Source organism: Scomber japonicus, chromosome 11 (assembly GCF_027409825.1).
Source record: "Scomber japonicus isolate fScoJap1 chromosome 11, fScoJap1.pri, whole genome shotgun sequence".
In the NCBI taxonomy this organism is placed as follows: domain Eukaryota; kingdom Metazoa; phylum Chordata; class Actinopteri; order Scombriformes; family Scombridae; genus Scomber; species Scomber japonicus.
Genome location: NC_070588.1, coordinates 25,690,793 through 25,710,218, shown reverse-complemented (window position 1 = coordinate 25,710,218; position 19,426 = coordinate 25,690,793). Strand labels below are relative to the sequence as shown.

Sequence of the window (19,426 nt, the reverse complement as noted above, 5' to 3'; positions counted from 1 at the left end):
AGGTGCACTGCCTCAGAGAAGACTGTCAAATCATTCAGATTTTTCTCTGTCTGAGGATTTTACCTTTTTGGCTATAATATTAGCTGTCTGTGTGTGTGTGCGCGTGTGTGTATGTCTAGTCAATTCAATGGCCCCCAAGTTATTTAGTGTTTAACAGCCATATGCTGCTGTAATCACTGCTGTATCGCTACTGTACACACACACACACACACACGCTGAATATGCATGTATGCGGCGAACAACTCGGATGTAGAAAACATGTGTCGCATCAAAGGTGCGTGTGTGTGTGTGTGTGTGTGTGTGTGTGTGTGAGAGAGAGAGAGAGAGAGAGAACGGACAAGAGAGCAGGAAAGAGAAGACAAGATAAGAAGAAAAAAAGTTGTTTTAATGCTCAAGACCTACACTGGATTTAGTTTGAAGGCTTTAAAATGTTATGGTGATGAAGTGCATGGAGAGAGGGAGAGAGGGAGGTAGAGAGAGGTAGAGGAGCAGCAGCAGAGAGATGAAAGAACAGCCAGTGTGTTTCCTTCTGTCTGTTTCCCTGTGGGAGTCCTCGGAGGGGATGTGTGTATTTTATTTGGCTTTTTTTTTTTTTTTAAATCTTGATGTAACAACCTGCTTTCATACCGTCACAAGAATGAGAAATAGAACAAATCATGTTGTGGCATCAGGATGAGATTTTTCATAGTTTAATCATTATGGAGTAGGTTTTGATACTTCCTTTTAAATAAAGTAAAACAATACTAATTTCCCCTTTAAATAAACTCTCCATGAGTTTCAGTCAGATTGCCCTGACCTGACAGCACAGAAGGATTACTATTGTCTCACATTACACAAATACAAAAATCTTTGGTGACTTTTTTCCCCTTTTTTGGAAAAAACACTAAACCAGTGAGAGGCTTACAATTAAGAATTAGGGTGACATCTTCCTGTGATGACAGAAGCTGAAAGATGGTAGAAGGAGAAAAAAAAGAGACCACAACAGTTACAAAAATGCTAAATGAATCACTCCTCCCACATGGTAAACCGCTAAACATCAATACAGCATCAGACTGTATAATGAAGAGACATAAAACAGCAATCCAGTCTGATGATCATATTATGGTAGACAGACATAAACATGTATTTAACACAAAGCTTCAGATGCACTCGCAAACAGAAAGTGGAAAAAAGTTTGTCGTTAGATGGCCGCAGCAGACTTTACATTCAATCACTTTTATTATGAAGCGTATTCAGGAGGTGATGAGTAAATATCAACAGCAGCTGTACGCATTAACTTTAAAACATGACGAGGCTCCCGCTGTGACAAGACTGTATGAGTGAATGAATAACTGCTGGCTGACAGAGATAAGTAAAGCAGAATTACACGCAGAAGATTGATTTGGCTCTATATGTTCAGGCTAAATAAATACTAAATTACTGTTATTACTTCTATTTCAACGCTCACGACAACTTAAAAATGACAGCGGAGGTCAGGATGGACGGTTTACAGGCACAAGCTCATCATTTCGAAGGATTTTAGGATGTAAATTTCTGACCTCCCGCTGAGTGTCTGAGTAGTCGGAGGCATCAGGATTCTTCTATGAGACGTCTTTCAATTTTTGAAGGTGATTCTGTGAAAGTCATTGAATGAAGGCTTTGCACAGTTGAGTAGAATTATAAAAAAGAATCTGTCAATGTTGTCATTCTCTGCCTCTCTCTCTCTTTGTGCAGTTTCTTTTTTTTTCTTGCAGTTGATGGATTTTTGACAGCGTGTGTCAGAGCTGAGTGGAGAGTGAGTGTGTGTGTGTGTGTGTTCATGTAGTTACACTATGCAGACTTTTCTCTCATCTAGGAACAATAAAGTCATTAAATGAACTCTTAAATTGTTTGGGTAAGACTTGTTTTTTGGTTAAGGCTACAGGTGAGACTGTCTAGTGAATGGACTACAGTGCTGAATCCTCTTGAGTGACAAAAACAATGTGTGTGTGTGTGCAGGTGTGTGTGTGTGTGTGTGTGTGTGTACGCAGGTGTGTCCGAGTGTTGGCAGTTGAAACATTTGCATAATCCTCTCTATCTACTGTAGCTGTAATCCTCTTTTCCTGGAGAGAAACAACAGTAACACAAAAAATATGATGCAATTAAAATCTTACCCTTATTATTATTATAGTATTTCAGTTAACATGTGTATTATTATTATACTGATTTCAATACCTGCACATTCCTTTCTTTCTGAGTAAACACACAAATCATTAGCTAGCTATGGCACCTTCATTCATAGAAATTAGAGGGACAAAATATTAGAAACATAAGAACAACACAAACTACAACCATAGAGGAACCAACACATTTTTAAATGCTTAGCTAAAACTGAACATTACAACCTTCATGAAAGTAAGATTTATTGTAGCACTGTGGGAACAAACGGCTTTAAATCTCAATCTAAAAGCAGAAGAAGCAGCAGCTAAGTGAGTCTTGATGGTTTCTATACAAGAACAGCACCTCTCAACGGTGAGAGAGAGACAGAGCACTGCAGAGCTACAGCTTATAGTGTGTGTGTGTGCGTGAGTGTGTGTATCCGTATACAAGACTGACAGTTTCCTGTGTGTGACGAAATGACAAAAGCAGTTTCCTCTCAGCAGTAATGGACAAATGATTCTCACTCACACACCCACATATGCATGCACGCACACACATAAACACATAGGTATATGTCTACATGCATGCAATCACACTGAGTCAAGGTCTCTTTCTGTTTCTTTTAGAAATGAGATTATTTTGTTGCCTTCAGCCAAGTGGATATGTGTGTGTGTGTGTGTGTGTGTGTGTTTGCAGTGTTTTTCCTAAGTTAACTGCTCTGGGGTGGTGGTGGTGGCAGCAGAGGCTTATGTACAGCAAAGCAAACACTGCACTCTTCCAGGCATCTATTTGTTTTAATGTATTTCTTTAGTATATAATCACACCAGCAGTCTCTTGAAACTTGCATGAGATGTGTAAAATCCAAGTAAAACATATATATTATCACTGCTGCTGGGAAATCCACTTTAAACAAAGCCTGAACAAAAAAAAAAAAACACAGACTGTACGCTCCTTGAAATGGATATCAAACAAACTGCAAGAGTCTGATATTTGATTTTCATGCCATATGGAAATAAATAGAAACCACTGGCAGCCTGCAACGGTGGATTCAATTTTAATGTCAGACTGCACAGCATGCATTTGAAAATAGCCAGAATAAATGTCAAATATACATCATTTGTGTTGAAGGAGCTAAAAATGCTTCTGGTGATATTGTTGGAGTCACTTGCATTGGATACTGTAGGTTAAACTGCTCCATCAGGTGTAAATCATTACTGTAGCCTCACTTTAGTTCAACTGAGATCAAATCACTCAGGTTGTGTTTGAAATGTGTCAAAGTGAAGATGAATAGCATCATACTTTTTTCTGTATCATGAATGTGAAACAGGTTGAATTGTCAGTGCTTTTAAAACATGGCAGTGACTGTTAAAATGGAGCCATACAGTCAGAACTGGTCTCTCTCTCTCTCTCTCTCTCTCTCTCTCTCTCTCTCTCTCTCTCTCTCTCTCTCTCTCTCTCTCTCCCTGTCCTGAGATAGATTTTGCCGACTTAGCGTTCTCACTGTGGAATGTTCTTGGTATGTGTGTGTGTACTCATATACACACACACAAACACATACACACACACACTCAGCAGGCGCTGGACATTTGGGCTTGTTTTCTGGGCTTGGGAGAGAGAGAGAGAGAGAGGTAGAGCGAGCATTAATAAAAATGAGAGACAGAGAGGGATTTTATAAGATGACAGACGGATGACCAGATGAACTGTGAGAGAGAAAGAGAAAGACCAGTGTACTGAACAAAGATGAAGATTATACAATAAGGAGGGATGAAGATTAGAGCTGCAACAATTATTCAGTTAATGGTTTAGTTGACAACTATTAATCGATGAATCATTATGAAACGTAATCTTGGACATTTTCTTTTACCATTTTTTGACCAAATAACAAATTGATTAATTGAGAAAATAATCAACAGAGTAATTGATAATGAAAGGAATCATTAGTTGCAGCTCTAATGAAGATGAAGCACATACTGTACATGCACAGCTCTGTAAAATGACACAATCCATTCAGCTGCAGTTTATGCTCAACAGTTAATCAAACTCTTCACAAAAGTGTAACATTCTTTCAAAGCCTGCTCCAGTGTTATCTGTTAGTGTATGAAAGACACAAGAACATGATAATTCTTCATTATTTTCAGGTCTTTGTAAAAAAAAAAAATGTGTAAAAGCCAAATTCCTGTCAGTGTGCATGCCTCTGTGTTCTTTCATACAGGAATGTTGATCTGATAATGGGATTAATAGTAAAAGCTTACAGCTCCACTGACAGATTGTTTCTCTGTGTGTGTGTGTGTGTGTGTGTGTGTGTCTTTCTTGCTGCAGGGTCTTTGAGGACTGAAGGCATCAAGGCGTCAGATGTTCTTCCCGTGTTAAAGGAGAAAGTTGCCTTCGTGTCAGGTGAGTGTCAGACTGTGTCGCAGCTAAACTAAGGACCCCCAAATTTGAGATCACATCTGAGTCACTGAGGTCATGTGTGAGTCATCAGGTTCATACAGACGACATAGCGAGATTGTTAGAAAAACTGACAGAACGAAACTACAAAGCGAACTGATCCAAAGTACCAAATGACATCATGGAGCAGAAGATATTCCAGAGGTTAGATGTATAAACATTATGTACGCACACAAAAAAACACATGCATACACACATAAAGTGGTGTTTATAGAAAGAGAACAGCAGACCTGATGACTCTCTCAGAGCAGGCGTACACACAAAGAGAACAATGTGATTTGATTGGGTGAAAATGGGGAAAAAAAGCATTATTTTCATGAACCATTTTTAGTCTCTTTTTCTCAACTTCTTGTCATTGTGAATCACTTTGTTCCATCTGTTCTGGTATGAGCCTGATGCATTTTGATCACATCTCTAATGTTTGATGATAATAATTGAGACGTCACCCCTGACAATGGCTCATACGAACATCTGATGAATGTCATATGGGCTCTATATATATATAAGTAACCACAGCTGTATGTGATCATCTGCTATTGATTAAGGATACAACAGAGACTGACATTGAAAAAGCACTTCCTCATTGCATCTAATGTTTGATGGAGCAGACAGAGGAAGCTTATTAAGAGAGTCCATATGTAACAAACTGTAGTGGAAACAGGACTCCATGTATATGCAAAGCTTTGACATAAAGAATGACATGTTGAGTTTTCTTGGGCTGAAAGTCATCATTACTTTAATTATAGATTAATCTGGTGAATATTTTCCTGATTCATTGATAAGGTCTATAAAATATCAATATGGTGAAAAATGTCAATCTGTTTCTTATCACATAGGACTAAGACTAAAGAGACCAGAAAATATTCACATTTAAGACTGTAGAACCAGATCTTTTGGTGCTTCAATATCAAAATAGTAGCAGACTATTTTTTTGGTCAATAGATTAATAGATTAATCATTACAGCTTTAGTTAACTGCTCCTGGCCTCAGATCTCTATGCCTGTCGGTGTCTCTGATAAAGTCCTCAAGCCTGCACATGACAGCCATCTTCATCCAGCGTGGTAGGCTGAACAGCTGGCCCTCCCGTGTTGTCACATGCTCAAATTGTGGAGACGACTGTTCAGGAGGAGTTTCCCCCACAGAGATCCACATCACCATACTCAAGAGAAAAAGATGCTGAGATCTGAGGACAGGAACTGTGAGAGCCAGCACAGACCCACTGTGGAGAATAACTTTTCTTTTCTCTGTCAACAAGCTACAATAGACAAACAAACTGCAGAAAAGATCATTGGTGTGGAGCAGTCACTCTCCAGGACTAGAACTCCTCCAGAGTCAGGAAACAGACCTTTAACACCCTGAACATGACTTATGTGAACTTCTCCCATCTGGCAGGCACAACAGATCCCTGTGAGCCAAAGCAAGCAGACACACAGACAAGAGCAGTCTCACTCCACGGGCCATCACACTCAGCCATGTGATATTTTGAACAAACACAAGGGTCAGCATAAAAGACCCTAATATCACATGACCTCTTAGATTGAGCAGCAGGGTTTCCAATCTCTCAAAATATTGAAGATTACATTTTTCTCCAGCTGTGACAGCTGTTAACGAGATTTCAGACCAGGTCACAGCCTCCAAGATAAATCCCTGACTGATGAGCGGACGGGATGCTCCGATGTTTTTTTGTGCTTTGACTTTGAAGACCTCATCACTCTGCTTGTGGTCTCATTTTATGTGGTGCAGAGACCTTGATGAGTGCACAATTTTGGACCCGATCCGAAACTGCCCCAAGTCTATGCATGAAGAGACCAGATCTGAAAGAGACACGAGAGCCAGCCTGAAATAGAACCCATGATAATTAGACTCAAACCAATCGATTGACTGAATGAACAGCCGACTGCATTGATGAGTATGATGCACCATGTGATCAGAGCTGATTGTGAGTCAGCACGGGTCAACTCGGGATATTACACGTATTTATATATAGCTCTACACCAGCTGGGCCTGACTACACTGAATAACATTTAGACCTTGGCTCAGCTCTGGTTGCTGGTCTGGTCTCTGCTGGTCAATAGGAACAAAGTAAACCCAGGAAGCCTTCTCTTTGGTATCAAATCAGGGCAATCATTTCATCATTTCAGGAGAGTTTAATAAAAAGAACAACCTAACCCTAATCCTGTTCCTACAACACTGAAGAGTATGCTTGTCTCAATCTGTGGGATGAATTTGTGGAGTGGTCTGGATATGGAGTTAAAACAAAGTGCAAATATAAATCACTTTAAAAATATATACAGCCCCCCCCCCCCAACTATCTTTAAAAGATATATGGATGAGGAGGGACTGTGTTAATGGGTTGGTTGTATTTATTGTGTGACACCGGGCGAATACTTGGGCTGTAAATACATTTGGAATACTTGTTAATAAATTATATACGACTTAATGTAGGAGTATTGGGAAAAAGGTTGGAATTTATCAGTGTATACTTCTTCCTACTCCTCTTCCAACACTGTTATTCTTGTTTCAGTAGTTTTCGTTATCTGTTTTATTCTCATGTTCCAAGATGCACTTCAAGGATTTTACAGGAAAAAATTGAGCTATTGTATGTCAGAAATAGAGCTCAAATCAGCAACTACTAGTAAACAGATGAATCATTGTCACAATCCAATCCAAAAAAAACAAACAAAAACAAAACATTCCACTTTCTTAATTACGAAGAGTTGCTGCTTTTCTTTCCTGTCTTGTTCTAGTAAATTGCTCATTTTTAAGGCTTTTAAAGAGTTAAGACCCGCCAAGCAATGTGAAAACATTAATTTGGGCTTCAGGAAATTGTTGTGACAATTTATAGACCAAACAATTATGTGATAAATTGAGAAAAATATGAAAAAAATCATTAGTTGGAGCCTCAGTGGGGCAGAGAAAACATCCTTTTTAATCCACTGTCTGAGTTTCTGATGAAGCAAACATGTTTGTATTCATAAGAATTCTAAATGCACTTTGTATACCAAGAAAGTTAAGTAAAAGTATTGGTAAATGCAAATATTCTTGTAATACAGGCAAACACTTTTATACACTCAGGACTATCATTATAGTGCAAGATTTTACACAATTTGTAGAGCTACATGAGTACTGTTTCTTTCTCCAGGTACTGTTGTGATGTGTACAAGTGCAAAAGTAATTCTGAAAGAGTAAGAGAGGTAGAGAGACCCAGAGAAACAAAGGGAGAGAGAGGGAGCGAGAGAGGATGAGAGAGCCAGTGCCAACAACAATCTGTCATCCAGATTCCTCCTTAGATTATAGCAGCATACTCCCACCCAAAATCACACACGCACACACACACACAGACCGATTTTCCACGTCTGAGTAGCAGTTTCATAAACAGTGCGGTTTGTGTTTCTTACATTAATCTAACCAAAACATCTCTACACACATAATTTATCACAGGGAGGAGGGAGAGAGCGTTAGTATTTCAGATAGGTTTCAGAGGCTCTGGAAAGTGTGTGATGGGAGTTATGTTACACATGCACAGATACTGTAGCTGTAAGTGTAAAATAATGTACAGATTAACTGTGATATGGTCTAGCTGCTGATAATGGAGTGATAGTGGTTGTAGTGTAGAGTACCGCCTGCTGTGTAATGATAGTCATTTTAAAGCTTCAGTGGTCACTTTTTGCATTACATGTTCTGTATTTTGTTTTTCATTTTATTGTTAGTGTCTGATATTTTTTATATTTTGTGTTCAGGTTAATGCTAAAATGATCATTATTATTATTAAAAATGGAGCTTAACTGCTATATGTGTACTACAACTATTACTATACTACTGCAACTACTACTAATACTACCACTAATACTACCACTGTTACCATTAGTACTACTACTACTACTACTACTACCACTACTACTACTGCTACCACCACTACTACTACTACTACTACTACTACTACTACTATAACTACTGTAATACTATAACTACTGCATTTACAACTACTATTACAACTACTGCTACTGCAGCTGCTATTACTACTACTACGATTGCAACTACATCAACTACTTGTACTATGACAACTACTAGTATTACTACTGGTAGTGCAGCTGCTATTACTACTACTACTACTATTACTGCAACCACTAATACTATACTACTGTAACTACTACTACTACTACAACTGTTACTACTGGTACTACTGCTGCTGTCACTGCTACTACCACAGTACTGCTGGTACTGGTACTACTACTACTAGTACTACTACTATGACTATTATTACTATTACAGCATGACCCTTTCACATTGTCTTTACAGCAGTGGGGTTCTGTGTTGTGGAACCATATGTGGGATTTGTTAATAATACAGAACAATGAAATAAAGCCAGTCTTATTAACGTTCCATGTTTGGCAACATTAATCATTACGCTTATTGTTTTGTTTGTTTGTGTGTGCACAGGTGGGCGAGATAAGAGAGGAGGACCAATCCTGACATTTCCTGCCAGAAGCAACCACGACCGAATAAAACAGGAGGACCTGAGGAGGCTGGTAACCTACCTGTCTACTGTTCCCAGGTACACATATGCTCATCACTCACACTCACACTCACACACACACACACACACACACACACACACACTTAGACAAACACAGTAATTTAGTTATTATTTATTATTAACTGCGTAAATGTCTCATTAAATGTCTTATTCTGAGCTGTGCTTCAGGACAATAACGTGTAGTGAAACAGACTTAGTTGTGACAAAAAGAAAGAGGATGAAGTGGGTGCTGGAGTGGATGTGAAGCACTTCATTGCAGTCCACAATCAAACACTCCTTTCTTCTCCATCACAGCAGCAGATGGAGAGCAGCGTCTGATTTGCATCAGCATGAAAGCGGCAGTGTTTGCAGCAGACAGCCGCAAGTCTGTCACACTCCACTTCAACTCTGTTTAGTCCTGCAATCCTTCATCACAGTCTGAGGATGTTACGTGGAATCAGTTGGCACAGAGAACTAATCAGTCGCAGACCAAAGACAAATGATCAGTTCCTGTGACTTTCCCAATAATGTCAGAAATGGTCTACGTCAGTTTTTGAATAACATCGGTCTTGTTGTAAACATCTTTTAAGTGACCTAATGAATAATGGCATGAAAGCAGATGATGTTTGTTGTGAGAGGAGATCTGCCTCACATCATCTGTGGCTGATTAATTTCGTAGCATCCCGGCCAACAGAAGTACGTGCAGCGGTGAAACAACAACAATAAAAAAAGGGAATAAAATACCATTAGTACTCAAATATTATGTTGATGACTCGCAGCATATAAACAGATTGTGTTTAAGGTAATTTGGATCAGTGCGTGTCTTGAATACCGATATGATAGCTGGAATGTGACACCACATCCTGTTTTTTGGTGGGTTTTCATGGAGACTGGAGTATTTAAACAGCTTAAAAAAGACTACAGAATGACCTCAATCAAAAGACCACAAAGGTGCACACTATGTTTAGTATTTTCAATCTGCTGAGAACAAATTTGACCATTTTCTGAGGCATATCATTGGTTTTTAAATGAATTTCCTACCTTTTATGTCAGCCATTGGTTTTACTTAAAGATGCCTGTGGAGTCAGCTTGCACGCAGGTTTGTTTATATTCAGTGTCCCTCAATTTGATTTTGTACGATTTGTACCCCATTGCACTGATAGAACTGGAGTTTCATCCGCTTTCCATTTATTTATATTCTTGAGCAGTTTCCATCCTCCATATTCCCAAAACACACTTTTTTTAAAAATTAAAAAAGCAGGAATGTGTTGCGCATCGCCGACATGCTCACAGGTGTGCATGTGTGTCATCGTGTGCATATGTGATACAAGCTAAAATGGAACTCGCTCTTATAAAGCCTGCTTCATAGAGCTACTAATCAAAAACTCCACAGGGTACCTTTGATTTCAAGCATTGAAAATGATCTTGCAGAGAGCTGGAACAGGTTCATGTTAGAGAATAGAAACAATAATTTAGCTTTAATGGCTTATAGCCCCTCTTGAGTGAAAACAAAAAAGTTTTTCTCCTTGTTGCCTCTGTTAGGTGTTTGAACTACAATGTACAGAACGATATATATGCTGAGTTTCCATGCTCTATCTCTCTTTTTAGGTGTGCTTCATAATGTGTGCATCAGATGCTCTCATTGTCCTTGAATGTACCGGGGGAAAGTTTGCCAACCAGTCTGATGTTAACGCATCAATCTATATTAATATTCGATCCCTAGCTCCCGGCCCCGCTCTGCTTCCTCCTGCTAATCGAGCTGCTGTTTCCATGGCGACTTGCGGAGTTTGTGCTTCCCCTCAGGCAGATTATAATGGATGTGCTGTTGTTGAATCTGTATTAATAGAGGCTGCGTGTGAGCGTGTTTGGAGGTGAAGTAATTTGAGTATATTTTTACTCTCCAGTCAGCAGCAGCCCATTAGACTCCAGCACACACAGCTGACTCCGCACTGGTTTCCCAGCTGCTACTGGTCATCAGGAAATATCTGTTTAGAAGCGTCCCGTCACATACTCAGCTTTTACTTTTTCCTACTGCCTTTTTCTTTCGGGCATGTGGTTTTGATACCTTCTTAAATTTAGACTCTGCAATGTTTGACTTCATGTTCTGTGGTGCAAAACAGATCTGAAAATATGAGCTTAAATGTGCGTCATCCCAACACTGCCAATCATCTAATATGTGCCACATGTGAGATAAAGTGAGTGCAGAATGACTTTGATGCTGAGGTGGAGTTAGTGGAGGTGTTTTACAGTAAATAATGGGTGAGGTTTGTCTCATGAACTGTCAGTAACGATGAGTCATCTATTACTCCCATAATGCGTGTCGTCACACACCACTTTGCTACATGAATGCTATTTTGGAAGTAAAAGTTTCCGCACTGACTGACTGACGTTACAATATATTTCAGCTCTTATAGCTAAAATGCTCTCTTGTAAATGCCTAAGCAGTTTTATGTTTTTATGTCCCCTCTCTTGTAGATTCTTCTATAACTTTGCTGCTTCATTAGTCTCCAGCACCAGGGAAATGGGACTTTTATTGCTTCTGCACAGGAGAGAACAATCTATTTGGGGCTGTTTCGGAGTGTGCATTAGTTGTTTGTCTTGTTATTACCTGCATATTGTTAGCACACTGCTGTGCATTTACCTTTTGTTTATGACTTCCCTTCTATACTTAGAGAGCAGCTCACTGAGGCAGAGATATGTGGAGATTAGGGATTAGATTACATTTTGGCTTCTCACCCTGCCAAAGTGTGATATATCGGACGCCCCTTCGAAATGAAAGTTTAAAAAAATACATATAAAAAAGATAGAGGAAATGAAATACCTCATTGCTGCACTCCTCCATTTGGGATATCTGATTGGCTGAGGAAAATCATAGCTCTAAAGTAGCTCATTTGGTCAGACAACATTCACTCTGAAGATGATTGACAGTTGACAGTTTGCCTATCAAAAGTCATATTAGTATTTTAAGGAAGTGCATGTAGCCTATCAGTTGAAATGCAGTGGCAGAATGGAAGTACATTTACTCCACTACTGTGCTGCAGTGCACTTTTCATTTGACGCTGCTTTATACCTGCCTCACTACATTTTACTTTGAAATGTTGTACTTTTCACTCATAATTCATTTGAAGATGAAAATGTTACATAAGAATATATGAATTCTAAATCAAACATGATGCATTGTTATAAATTCAACTACCCAACAATATATAAAGTTAGCATTTAGACCATGCTGCTTAATACATAATCCATAATATAACTGTGTAAGAGGACATTATTTTAACACTTATATATATACAGTATTTGTGGTACTATTCAGATTTTTGAATATGTGTTTTTACACTGCATGTGATATGGCTACCTTTTCCTTTATCCAAATAACTATTAAAATATGACTAATGGCACCACCTCCTGCTTTCTTTTTAATCACAGTGCACTAGAGCTACAACAATTAGTCAATCAATTGATTAAGATGCCAACTATTAAAGTAATCGTCAACTGTTTTGAACACTGATTAATTGTTTTGAGTACTTTTTTAAAAGGAAAATTGTTAAAATTCTCTGTTTCTCAAATGCAAATATTTTCTGATTTCTCTAGGACAGAAAGTTTGGATCATGAACTGACACATGAGGATGTTATCATGGGCTTCAGGAAACAGTGATTGACACTATAACTAATTGAGAAATGAATAGTGATTGTTAATGAAAATAATCTTTAGTTGCAGCCCTGCAGCAGTACAGGGTACACTGCTCAGGCTTGTACCCCTGTAGGTTAATTCAGTAATTATCTGATCTATCAGAAATGACTATTTGGGATTTTAAAGCTGTTAAACACTTATTCCGAACCTCTCCATTGTCTCTCTTCCCCGTGTGTCTGTCAATCTGTTTATCTCTGTTGTGTGTTGTGTCTCTGTGTCTGCAGTGAGGATGTATGTAAGCGTGGCTTCACTGTTATCATTGACATGCGTGGCTCTAAGTGGGAGCTCATCAAGCCTCTGCTGAAGACACTGCAGGAGTTTTTCCCAGCTGAGATCTGCGTGGCACTCATCATCAAACCGGACAACTTCTGGCAGAAACAGAAAACCAACTTCGGCAGCGCAAAGTTCTCCTTTGAGGTCAGTGGGCTTTTTTCTTGTTTCATTCAACAAAATCTCTACACAGGTTATAAATATTAGATGTTTCCATTTAGTGCTCAAAAAGGCAACTGTAGAGTCGAAATTTCACTTCCTCTTTCTATGGGGAAAAAAGGGGTTAAGGTTAGGATTAGAGGGTTAGGGTTAGACTGTGATACAGTAATGTGGACTAATGATGAACTGAACAGGTTTAGATATTTTGAAACAGTCTTTTTTTTCCTAGCTTTGCCATTTTCTAGATTTTGACACTCTAAAGTCTGTACTTAAAAAAATTTATCCTCATATTTCTCCCCAACTTTCCCTTCCTGTCTACCAGACCAGCATGGTGTCAGTAGAAGGTCTGGCCAAGCTGGTGGATCCCTCCCAGCTGACGGACGACTTCGAAGGCTCGCTGGACTACAACCACGAGGAGTGGATGGAGTTGAGAGTTTCTCTGGAGGAGTTCATGTCCAACGCTGTTCACCTATTATCCAGACTAGAAGACCTGCAGGTGAGCTGTGGACAGATGAACGGGGAGATGAAGGAATGGTCGATCAAGGGAAACATAGATTGATGAGTATTTTTAAAAGATTAAAGTTGAAAGCTGTGCTGTATGTTGCAGGAGCTTCTATCCAAGAAAGAGTTTCCCGCTGATGTGGAGGGATCTCGTCGGCTGATAGAGGAGCACACGCAGCTGAAGAAGAAGGTGGGAGAGTGACTGTGGAAACATATAATTAATTGTATTTCCACCATCTAGAACCATATAAATCCATTAACACCATTCTTTCCTCTCCTTTCCTCTCCCCTTGTAGGTACTGAAGGCTCCAGTGGAAGAGCTGGACCGGGAAGGCCAGAGGTTGCTGCAGTGTATCCGATCAAGTGATGGTTTTTCAGGGAGAAACTGCATCTCCGGTTCTGCTGACTTCCAGAGTCTGGTGCCCAAGGTAAGTAGCCCATTAATGGGAAGTTCACTTCAGATAAAAATAAAACCTGATAATAAGATGCCAAATCAATATCATGACTCAAAAAATATTTTATCTACGAAAGGAAGAAGGCCTTTTAACTGATCTATAGAGAAACAACTCATTGAAAAGCTGATTGAAAGCTGCTTCTTTGCAAAAAATGAAATGATTTATTATTCATTCTGATCCATTAACAAGAATGCACATATAGATGCACATAGGTAGGCATGATTTAAGCACAGCCCTCTTCCTTAAGGCAGCGTCTAAAGTTCAAAGAAAAAGTAGAGAAAGAGAGGAAGTGATGTGATGTCATCTGAGTCACACCACATGACATTATAAACATCCAGTAAATATTAGTTAAATAAGAGGAATGTGGAATCACAGCTTAAGCAGTAAACAGAGTACAAATGATAGCAGCAGTATATGCTCCGTACTAAACTTTATATCTACTGTTGACAGATTAACTGAATGAACTGATTGTTTACATGCACACATGCACATTTCATACATGCTGAGCTCATTCCACTGCTGGAATATAAACACAAAAAGCTGCGATTCTCTCTTACTCTGAAATTTGGCAGTAAGTCCCAAACACAGCATGAAGAGAGCCGACACCATCCATTTTTGTATCAATTACGAAGATGAGCCTCGATCATTCATGTCACATTCCTCACATGATACCGTCGCATTACATCATTGCAACCTGTGGACACTAAATGCGCACTATACCATAACGCACGAGAAAGAGCAAAGTGTCATTCATTTCTTCACCTAGCCGAGGCCCACAGCTCGTTAGCATCCCTCATTAGCGCTAATGAGAAGCACTCTCTGCATGTTAGCTCGTTAGCCAAAGCACTCCGCGGGGAAAGTTTGTGAGGGAACAGAGTTTCATTAAACAGGTTGTTTGTACAAATCACACACATACACTGCACAATGCCAGCACATGCTTTTATATTCATATTTAATGTTAGAACTGAAAGATGCATCTTATATCTTTTATATAAGCATTATTACTCCTATAGATCAACAGTATGTGTCTCCAAGCACTTAGCTGTATGATGACAAAAAAACCCAGTAAGATTTAAAATTTGTAGTGTAAATAATGTAAGATGTAATTTAGAGCAAAAACATATCCTACTATAAAATACATTAAATGCTATTCAAATGCTTTTTAAAAAAAATTTATTTATTTATTTTTTTACAGTTTTTAAATGTTATAGATTCTAATAGAAAATAAAAATGTTCATGAGAATGTTCAGATAAGAAAAACAGCTTTTGAGGTGGTGTGAATGCATACCAAGCCAATGAAAATACACAAATGGCTACAGATTCGACGTGAACTGAGTCAAAAACGCATCTGGATGAGTTAAAATGTTACAACGTGAGCAGGAAATTGGCATGAAGCAGCGCACTCTGACACCACGCAGTGGAAATATCAAACCGGAGGATAAAATATAGCGTAGATGTTGTGTTTTAGTACCATTCCACAAACTGTCTGACCATGAACTGCTGCATGTTACTCTACTTATTCTTAAACAAAACAATCTAACCTTAAATCTAACCTGTTGCACTAAGCCCCAAATGGATAAAACAGCAGACACATCATGTAAGATTTATTAACTTGTGGTGTTTTTTTCTGCCAGGTGGCCAGTCTGCTGGATAAGCTGCACTCTACTAGGCAACATCTCCATCAGACGTGGCATGTGAGGAAGCTGAAGCTGGACCAGTGCTTTCAGCTCCGCCTCTTCGAACAGGACGCAGAGAAAGTGAGTCGTGCTGTACACTGCAATTATATTTAAGGAATGACTGTCTGATTATATGTACTCTGTACAAAGTGTTGAACCCGATCAAAGGAGTGGGATGATGTGGATAAAGATGTGATGCAAGAAAATATCAAAATACAACTGAGCATCTAAGTGCCAAAAAAAAAGGGGGGAAAAGGGGTAGACTTAAGGCTCATTTGTTCTCAGTGTTAAATGCATATAAGGACGGAGACTTCTGTCCATACTCTGCTTTCAGTTAGTCCATAAGTGTGCATGTTTTCTAAAAGCTTATGGACATGAACGAAACAGAGCAATACCACTGGAAATCATAGGGGCAGTATAACCAATAATTCAAGCGAGACACAACAAAGACATTGATCTTCAGTATATCTCATCGGTAATAATAGGGAAAATCATTCTGAGCTCACAAACCAGCGCTATCTACAATGGTGCCTCAGTTTTTGGTACATTATATTAAACTCTTCCACTTTTCACTCTGAACTGCCCACTAGAGGATGTTTTTCTCAACATTCACACCGACGTAAAGGGCGCATAGATGTGCGTGCAGTGATGGTTACACCGTTTGACATGGACACATTTATTTTAATATGTAAAGGAAGCATAAATGAGCCATGACTCAACACTTCCATGTTGCTTCCTGTCAGTAAAAGCCTCCCACTCTATGTCCTCCTGTGTTCTTCAGACACTGTAGCTGGCAGCAGCATTGTGAAGCAGCAGCAGGCATGTGATGCACACAGAATGTGTTAAATTAGCCACCAAGAACTAAAGGGTTGATTAATAAAAGGTTTTTTCCTGTTGTTGTTGTTGATGATGGATCAACCAATCTGATCATTAGATCTTTGCTCAGTGCTTTTGAAAATGCTCTTGAGTCCCAAAAATGTGGGAAAAGTTAAGAACAAAAGAATCAGCCAACATGAATAACATAATATCCGTAGCCGTCATTCAATACAATAATATGATAATTAGTTTGAAATGAAACTGAAGAGCTCACTGAACTTCCGTCCAATGTCACATTTTCCACTCTTTGTCCTCTTCACCTCTGTGTCACCGTAAACGTCTCAGGAAACTCCTCGGAGGCCAGAATAAATTAGCCTTTAGTGTTTATCTAAACACAAGAACTCAGTTAGCAGTCAGGCCAACGGAAAATCAGCCAGCCCTGCTTCACTCCCACCAGCTAAGTGATTAGCTGCAGTTGTGAGTGAAAATGTATGGTTTCCATTCATCATTAACATACCAGCCTGGTTACCACGACATATTCTATATATAAACATCACGCTCTGCTGATAAACGGGTCAATATTTAAGGAACACAGACAATTGCAACCTCTAAAAAATGTCTACTTTGTAAACAGTAAAAATGTTGCATTTAAACTCAATAAATAGATCCTGATGACAAAGCTAACATTTTTAAAGTTGGATCTGATGGAAAAACACCAGATTTTATGCAATCAGCTGTGTCACCCTGTAGCCCTGCCTCTTCCTAACAGGACTGTATGTGTTTGTTAGTATCCTAAGTGTTGTTGATATGAGTGCAGCTTGTACACACATGTACACAAAATACACACACACAGACAGACGGGCGTCAGCTGATTTGGTGTTCCCAAAAAAAAAAAAAAAAAAAAAAAATCCACATGCAGGAGCAGTAAATATTTACTGTAAAGCAAACAGAGAGAATAAAGAAAACAGTTTTGTCCACATCAGTGTTGTCACGCTGAGACACTGCGGGGGTGTGTGGACTAGTTTACACTGTGGAAAACACTCAGTGTTCGCAGTCGCGCCGAGCCAAACAGTCAGACCTGACGAGGTGTCCGTTCTGTCCAAAACACGACGGCTGGAGAAACGGCTGTGTTAATGGCGCGGTAACCATGGTAACCACACGGCGCCACAATCGTCCTCCATCTGTCACCAAAGATTGAGTCAGATAGAGAGAGGCAGGCAAAGAGGGTTTTGTCCTGGACTTTCAGGCTGTACTCTGATGGGCGGATGAAGATTGCGCCAACAACAAGAGACAATAACGACATGGTTTCATCATCCAGTGATTCTGTTTCTTCTTACAGCTTCTGAATGTGTTTCCACCACATTTTCTCTCAGTTTTAATAACTGTTGACTCGCAAAGAAAGTCAGAGCGTCTGTATGAATAATATCACTCATGTTTGATACATAAAGACTTTCAAGCTTTAATCAAAGATTTATATGTAAGACTATAAAATATATTGTTTTGATCATTTTGTGAAGGCCACTGTCTGTAAACCACTTGATTAAAAAATTATCTGAAGGTCTGAGTTTCAGGTCTAATACAAAGCTTTCGGCAGCCAGCATTGATTTTTGGCATAGTTTCTAATGCTATTTATGTTGCTGTTTGGTGTGTGTGCATTTGTGTGTGTGTGTGTGTGTGTGTGTGTGTGTGTGTGTGTGCGTGCAGATGTTTGACTGGATCAGCCACAACAAGGAAGTGTTCCTGCAAAGTCACACTGAGATCGGCCGAGGTTACCAACACGCGGTGGAGCTGCAGACACAACACAACCACTTCGCCATGAACTCCATGGTAACATCACACCTTCATCAACTCTTCTTCTCCTCACATTGCTTCACTGCTGTTCACTCTGCACAACAAGTTAACCTACAGGGTCATTACAAAACAAGCCATGGCATGAAATGAAAAGTCCACTTCTGCACCTAAACCCTGTTTAAATCCTGTAATAAAACCAAAAAGATGAGATAACACCATATTGTTTTTTTGGGCTTTTTTTCCTCCCAGAATGCCTACGTAAACATCAACAGGATCATGTCAGTGGCGAGCCGCCTGGCCGAGGCCGGTCACTACGCCTCCACACAGATAAAGCAGATCTCAGGTCAGCTGGACCAGGACTGGAAAAGCTTCGCCGCTGCACTCGACGAGCGTTCCACCATCCTCGCCATGTCATCCGTTTTCCACCAGAAAGCTGAGCAGGTGGGCTTAAAAACTTTAAAAGAACACGTGGATCTTTGAGTTAAGCTTAATGTTTTTTGATTGAATGAGAACACAGTGTTTATGGAAAAAAGCCAATAACCCCCCTTCTTGTAATTTGATGTAGGGACTTCCCCTTCACTTCTCTATCATTAAAGCGAAAGTAGCTTCACTTACTGTGAGACTGCTGTTGCTCAGTTGCTGATCCAATAACTATCTAATCCAGGACTCTCTGCTTATCAAACACATGTCCAGAATGTAAAATGTAAATGGGACATTTTTACTGTCTGATTATATTTAATAGATCAAACCGCTCTGCTGCTGTTTCTTGGAAGGTTGACATGGCAACAGATGGGACTGGTTTGATTCCTGCTGGGCCCTTGACATTAGCTACAAGTGCACATTTGAGGGAGCAAGAGATGAAAGAATGAAAGAGAGAGAGAGAGGGAGAGAGACAGAGAGAGAGAGTGGGCACGGGGGCAGAGAATGGATTGGCTGAGATTGATAAAGAGAGAGCGAGAGAGAGAGAGAAACAATGAAAGTG

General features: G+C 39.5%; 1 protein-coding gene across 1 annotated transcript in view; it reads left to right on the top strand.

Annotated features, from left to right (window-relative positions):
• Nucleotides 1-19,426, top strand: part of kalrna (kalirin RhoGEF kinase a) — a 136,272-nt gene that overhangs the window by 32,403 nt on the left and 84,443 nt on the right. Inside the window, exons 2-10 of the mRNA XM_053328288.1 lie at nucleotides 4,438-4,512; nucleotides 9,007-9,121; nucleotides 13,001-13,193; nucleotides 13,528-13,701; nucleotides 13,813-13,896; nucleotides 14,003-14,134; nucleotides 15,796-15,918; nucleotides 18,358-18,480; nucleotides 18,694-18,885. Of these exons, the coding sequence (XP_053184263.1) occupies nucleotides 4,438-4,512; nucleotides 9,007-9,121; nucleotides 13,001-13,193; nucleotides 13,528-13,701; nucleotides 13,813-13,896; nucleotides 14,003-14,134; nucleotides 15,796-15,918; nucleotides 18,358-18,480; nucleotides 18,694-18,885 (1,211 nt within the window). The remainder of the gene's footprint in view (nucleotides 1-4,437; nucleotides 4,513-9,006; nucleotides 9,122-13,000; nucleotides 13,194-13,527; nucleotides 13,702-13,812; nucleotides 13,897-14,002; nucleotides 14,135-15,795; nucleotides 15,919-18,357; nucleotides 18,481-18,693; nucleotides 18,886-19,426) is intronic.